The sequence below is a fragment of the Anarrhichthys ocellatus genome, unplaced genomic scaffold, assembly GCF_004355925.1.
Source record: "Anarrhichthys ocellatus isolate YVR2014 unplaced genomic scaffold, GSC_Weel_1.0 scaffold2, whole genome shotgun sequence".
Taxonomy (NCBI): Eukaryota; Metazoa; Chordata; class Actinopteri; order Perciformes; family Anarhichadidae; genus Anarrhichthys; species Anarrhichthys ocellatus.
Window position 1 is genome coordinate 9,173,573 of NW_022280032.1, and position 6,782 is coordinate 9,180,354.

At 40.7% G+C, this 6,782-nt stretch overlaps 1 protein-coding gene across 1 annotated transcript in view; it reads right to left on the reverse strand.

Annotated features, from left to right (window-relative positions):
* Positions 1 to 6,782, reverse strand: part of iqch (IQ motif containing H) — a 21,460-nt gene that overhangs the window by 8,255 nt on the left and 6,423 nt on the right. The window contains exons 11-14 of the mRNA XM_031863008.1: positions 5,792 to 5,875; positions 5,505 to 5,701; positions 4,279 to 4,551; positions 3,977 to 4,165 (exon numbers count right to left, since the gene is read on the reverse strand). Coding sequence (XP_031718868.1) covers positions 3,977 to 4,165; positions 4,279 to 4,551; positions 5,505 to 5,701; positions 5,792 to 5,875 — 743 coding nt within the window. The remainder of the gene's footprint in view (positions 1 to 3,976; positions 4,166 to 4,278; positions 4,552 to 5,504; positions 5,702 to 5,791; positions 5,876 to 6,782) is intronic.

The window sequence follows — 6,782 nt, forward strand, 5'->3', positions numbered from 1 at the left end:
ATAAGAAATCAGGAAGGGGGCAAACACTTTTTCACACAACTGTATATATTGTGTTATAAAACTACTATTGAATGCTATGTGGTGACTGCCTGACAAGTCCAAGTGCTGAGTCTTCTTTTAAATACAGGGCTCTGTATGTAATAATGTCTGCATCTGACCATCAGACAGGAATTTAATTTGGTCATACACAATAAAATATGTGAAACCTCCCTGAAAGACAAAGTCTGAATGGAAAATAATGTCTTTGTTGTTCCATCCAGAGCGTTACTTTGTTTTGAGTATACGCTGTCTGGCTTCACTGGAGACAGGACTGGAGATTACGCTGTTGATATTCCAGTCATGTAACAGCCATCATCATATTCAAGTACTGTAAGAAGCGAGGTCAAATGCTACTCAGTGATTCCCCCTATACAAACCATAAAGCACACAATGGTGCGGCAAAAAGTGTAAAGCAACGGTTGTCATTTTCAACGGAAGAGCAAGCTCACCCCAGGACTTTGCCTATGCAGTTCACAGACACAGCAGGACAGGAAGAAAAGAAAAAAAAAGGTATTTTGCAATAAATTATTTGGACTTAAACTGCGTACAGTACCCTGTGATAGGATTCATGCTTTGCTTGGTGTCCACATAAAGCCGAGCAATCTGGTCATAAATAAAATAGATGTTAACCTGCCTCTTTGATTGCTATTTCATCTTTCCATTACATGGTGAAACAACTGAGAAGCGACAGTACATCTCTGGAATAGAGGGATATAATCCGAGTAGTGACACATTTTGTATGAATATTTATTTTCTGTAGCATTGTCCCATCTAAGCTACAACCTCAGTCTACAACAACCCACTACAAATTTAATTTGTAATACTAAATTAAACATTAAGTTACTCGCTTGTTGACATTCTCCTCATCCCTATGTCTAATTTAACATCTTTGCACAAGGGGAGAAACATTTCCTCTGCTTAAAAAAATGGCCCAAAAGCACTTATAACCTTTTATGCAGAGAAAGAAAACGTAAATCAAACACTTATCAAACACGGACCAAAAGAAAATGTTTTAAAATATCATTAAATTCAGGTTAATTTAGGCAGAACATTGTATATTTAAACTCTTCCATGCAATCACAGACTGCACAATATTTAGACAGAAAACATCTGCACAAAATGTTCCTGTGCCTCTTCAGTGGTAGTGATTATCAAATGACCCATTTCGTTGACAAACTTTACCTAAATAAGGTGTAGCTCATGATCTGTTTGTACACAGCGTGGCAAAAAGAAATACTCCATCTGTTGACGCTATTAGGTGTAATTTTTACCCTCTTGTGCCTAATGATCCATGTGCAAGCTGGGTGAGCGCTTAAATGTGTGTGTGTGTGTGTGGCCCCCTTCAGGCGTTGCATGGGTGAAGATCTACATGTCTTTAACCTCTCTCTGTGTAAATGCTAAAAGAGACCTGGGGGCTTTCTGAAGGCGGAATCACTGTGCTGGAGGCTGTGGGCCTCACAATATTCAGAGAAACACACCACCTCCTATACCTAGACCTCTGTGGAAGCGAAACCCTCCTCCCTCTTGTTGTTGTACCCTTTTAGGCTTTCTTTTACATAGCCAGAAGGGATCTGATTGTTGGTATTATTCTGAAAGACCACATGGCAATCTTGTGAGTCAAGCTTCTTCATGCTGAGCCCTTCAGAACAAGCAATAATTACAAAAGTATGCACACAGTCTGTGCAGTACACGATCTAACCCCGCTCTACTTTTCCAGGGACTACAAAGGGTGTGACACATTCCACTGAACTGTAAAACGTATTTGTATAAAATACACTTCAATCATTACTTATTTGTTATTTTTTTTGGTAAACAATGATCTTGGTGTTATTCTTGGTAATTATGAATTAATATTTAAAATGATTCATTTGATAATTTGTGTTGCATTAATAATTAATTAAATAGCTACTTTTTTCATAAACGTAGCTTTAAACATTTATTGCTTAAATGCTTGTACATATTCAGTATCTATCCTTTTCACCAGCTGTCACTGCCATTGCAATTAGGTCTACTTCTTTTCGGCAAAGTGGCAAGTTAATGAGTGTTGTACCTCAAAATATACTGCCATGTTTAAACATCCGTCTACAGTTTCTGCTGAGAGGAGAGGATGGTGAGGAGATACACGGATATCAAATATTCATATGTTTCTATCTAATCAACAACATCGTTGCTATCTTCAATGTACACAAATACAAAGGCAGAGGGGCGATGTACTCCATTAAGGGGCGAATACATTTTAGAGGAAAACAATGTCATAAGAAAAAATCATGCAATGAGGAGCACAGGATGTGGGCTTTGCTTTGATTAAAAGAGGAAGGTGTAGAATAAAGGCCAGTTAAAGTGTTGTGTCCATATGGCCCACAAGCCCCGAGGCTGTTGGCCTACACTGGGGGCCTCGGCACTCTTCCCTCTCCATGGGACCCCAGCTGGTGAAACAAACCCCATTTACTCTCCTGTGCTGCCTCAGCCACCATTATGGACCTTGGCTGTGGCTCAGCCACTCTCTGCCATAATTAACAGCACCAATGCCACAACAATTACAGCCCCGCACTGCACATACACTATGAATCAAAGGACGAGCTAATAGGAACAAAACAGAGTGAGCCGTAAGAAGCTTGAGATGACTGCTGTTCTTTCAAATGGAATAAAAAGTAAAATCGTTGTGCTCCAAGCCCACAATCATTAGCCTGTAATTAGTTTACACAAAGCTCCCAGTTAAATGGCAAAATACGGTAATTAACACATGACAGAAAATCAAAGGCTACTTTGTAAGCATATGAGAAATAAGAGCCAGGGGCTGAGAAGCCGTGTACATGTTGCATCTGTACCAAATGAATGGTTCGTAAATGATTAACTGTATTTTATTTGTTTGAATAGGTCTGCGATTAAATCTGAATTCATTTTTTTCAGTAGAAAGCAACTGTAATTTATAGAATTTTTCCAAAGTCACACTTTTAACACTACACACGGTACTCGTATTAAAAATCGTCTCTTTACAAATGACCCACACCTCACCAGGGACTGTTATGGACAGGCAGAGACAGAAAGCTCAGTGTTGTGATGCTAGAAGCAAATAAAAGCATCAACACCGGCTGCAATCAAAGAATTCAAGTGTTTCGAGTCATTTGTTCTTCAATACACTTTGTAATACAAATTAATTTAGCTGTGAATCTGTGTGACAATAATCTGCACAAAGTTTATATACACATGTATAGAGAGAGAAGAGCTCTGTTGACCAAACTGTCTGTACTGTGATGTAATTGTGACTGCCAGGTGAGTTAGGGAATTAATACCATCGCACGGGCTGCTGTTCTCCCCAACACATCGACACTAGCTGATGCGTGTGCCTCAGAGAATGGATAACGGCTGTGTGTGTATGAACAGATATTTTATCGATTGATTTAATGTTCTGTGACTCTGGGGACGATGCTTGAAATACTGTACTACAGGGACCAGCATTGTGACTGCTCCGATAAAACGCCCACTCTGGCTAAATGATGACATCTCTCTGACCCCACTGTGACCTCAGCTTTTATTCGTTCAATGACAGAAGTGAATCTCACCCGTTTTTTAGCTGTCTCATCACAACAAGGATCACAATCTCCATTTTAATATCTAGCTGTTACTGTAATGTTATCTGTTAAGTATCTAGTTACCATGATAACTTTAAATGGCCGATCCCTCATTGGTATGAGTGTAATAATAAGAGCAATAACGTTTATTTGTATTGCACTTTTCTAAAACCAGTGCTTTGGGGGGAGCCATAAAAACAAGACATAATAGTAGAAAAAAACATGGAAATGGAAATAAATAAGAACACAAACCAAAATTCAATAAAAAATTGCAAAAAATTAAGTGTATAAAAGGTCCTTTAAGAAGTGGTCCTATAGTTTATGAAAGGGAGCGAATGACGTAATCCTCTGAGTGACATCTTTACCTGAATCCCTTCTGTGTTCCATAGCTCGGGACCATAACGGTGGCATTCCTGCAGAGCCCAGTTATAGCAGCTAAGATGGCACGTGTCACAGAATGCTGTGCCACGGCCTCCATGTTCAGAGTCCATCTTGAAGAGCCAGCGGTGCACATCAATATTCTGAGTCATGAGTCTAGCCAGTGTTTCATGAAGCTAAACCGAGAGAGAGAGAGACATGTGAATTACAAACACAATAGTACAGGCACTGACAAAATACCTCAAGCTGTAATGCAGTCTGTGAATGCATGTGTGTTTTGATCTCTGACCTGGTTGAGCGTGTAGATGTCTCCTTGACCAGGAGGCACATCAACCTCTGCCTTGGCGAAGATCCTCTTCCCTCCAGATTTGGTGCTGTAGAGCTGTGCAACAGCCGGTTCTGGAGCCAGGATTGGCACTCCTAGCTCATCAGCCACAGCAAGGTCATCCACATGGGCCACCCAACCCACTATATAGGCCTGCTTCCCCTGGATCAGGTGCTTGATGCGCTTCAGGGCGCGTGGACTGTACTTTAGCAGCGTGGATAGGCACATGTTACGGGTCTGGAAGAAAAAGACGGGAAAAAGGATTTCTGCTGCAGCTAAGAGTTCTAAGTGTGTCTTGCAAGGGTTGTTTCTTGACCTGATTTATCACTGTGTAGACACAACAGATCTATTATTGTAATAGCCAGCAGGGTTTTAACCTCTCCTGTATTCCAGCAGGTTGAATTGATAAAAGCTGCCTGTGGGAGGCCTCCCCTATCCTTCACATCTTTAATGTGTGCTAGCAATGAGCTCCTTGGGAATATAACTAATTACTTCACATCTGTATTTATTTGATCCACATGGAATTATCCCTTCTGTCAGTGGCAGAATGCGCTGCCAGCCATGGGTAGCAGTGATTCATCTCAGCAACACGTCTGGCACAGTTTAACAACAAAACAGCAGGAAAATCAATAGACAGAAATGAAGAAGACCACGTCATGTTGCACATTTAATCTAGTGCCAAAGGATATGAAAAGATGGATAGAATGGCTGGATGTAAAAAGACAATACAATAACACCTCCATTTTATTGTATTGAGGTAATCAAAACTATTCAGAATTTTTGAAAATGCAGCAGTTAGATAGAATAAACTGATAATAAAACCAATTAATATGGAATTAAATGATTTACTGAACACCAGCTAGAGACCATTACATGTTTTTTAATTAAGTATAACCTAATATAGCTCTAGTGTGTTTACATTGAAATAACACAGATGTATAATTTCAAAAGCTGTAAAAAGGAATACAACATTTTAAACACAGAGTTTAAGACAACTGTATAATAACAACCTCCTCTATTACCCTCTAGAGGAGAATTCACAAACTACAGATGCTTGATGCGCCTCTACAGCGCAATACAATCGATTCCTCTCCAGTAAATTCTAAGACCCCGCTACAAAATGGAATGCATCGTCAGGTTTGCTTCTTCAAAGTTGTGTGTTCACAAAATGTAAACGTGATTTATCTTACCGGGAAATAATCTACAGCCTCAGGTGTGAGGATGATGAAGCGTCTGACCGAAGAGGAGGAGGAGGAGGAGGAGGCCGCAGTGGGCCTGGTGTCAGCCTCGTTTGAGGCTCCATCACACTTCAGGAGGCTGGTGTAATAGTGCAAAAGGTCCTCTCCGAGATGTCGTGGACATACGTAGATCACCTGCACATTTTCATCTTAAAACATACAAAGACGTGTTTACATTAAAGCAGACAGAGAAAGTTAATGTGTGTATATGAAAGTGAGGTTTTAAGAAAAGCTCCTACCTCTAATATCACACAGTCTGCTTATTTGGATGTTCTGTATGATGTCGTATCCCCTCAATTTCATGCGCTGGCTCCGAGAGTATCCTGTCAGAACAAGGTCACAAAAGTCTGCACAAGACTTTCAAAGAGAGATTCATATCATCTCTAACTGGCTTTATTAAAATGTGTAGCTCTGTACAACTACTCTCATGTGTGCCCAACTAGACTTGGGGGAGGGGTAGTTACGGCTAATCACACAGTAGGGCAATCGGATGATTAATTTAGCCTAATAACTAGCAGATGCAGTGTGCTGGGCATCCTGTTGCACCATGTCCAGTCATCGCTGTGCTACATCCAGTGGTACCGCCAGGATTTTACTTTATGTCTGTCTGGATTTCTGCCTGAGAGAGAAATCTCAACTGAATCAAGGTAATTAAATGATTGGATTCATGCTAATTAACAACGATGGGGTTCAACTTTCTAATTATCCTTGCTCACACAGCACTCTCTGTAGCCACCCCAAGTGCAAATAAAGCATTCCATCTGCTAGTAATTAGCCTTAATAATTTCAGGCAATCGCTCGATGATTTACAATGCACATGCCTGATTACAGTCTAAATGTGAGTGCCATGGTGAAAATAGAACAAGAAGGGATCATAGCTTGCACTCTGTCTAGTGCAAAAAACACAAAAGCCTCTTCCTCTTTCGTGTGTGTGTGTGTGTTTCTGCACAGCAATAAAATAAGACCTCTTGCAAATATTCAACAAAATGGCTTTTCATTTGCTTAATCTGCAAATTAAATGGCGATAGAGACTAAATTGTTCAGTTCCCTGGCATGGGGACTGTCATCACCCTGTGAGTGCTTTCCTGCAGAGAGTCATTTGAACGAGACAGAGTGCCTCCACCAGGGCCACAGACTGGGGCAGCAGAGTGGTGAGACAGGGGATGGCTGCTGCTAGATCAGATGTGTGTGTGTGTGTGTGTGTGTGTGTGTGTGTGTGTGTGTGTGTGT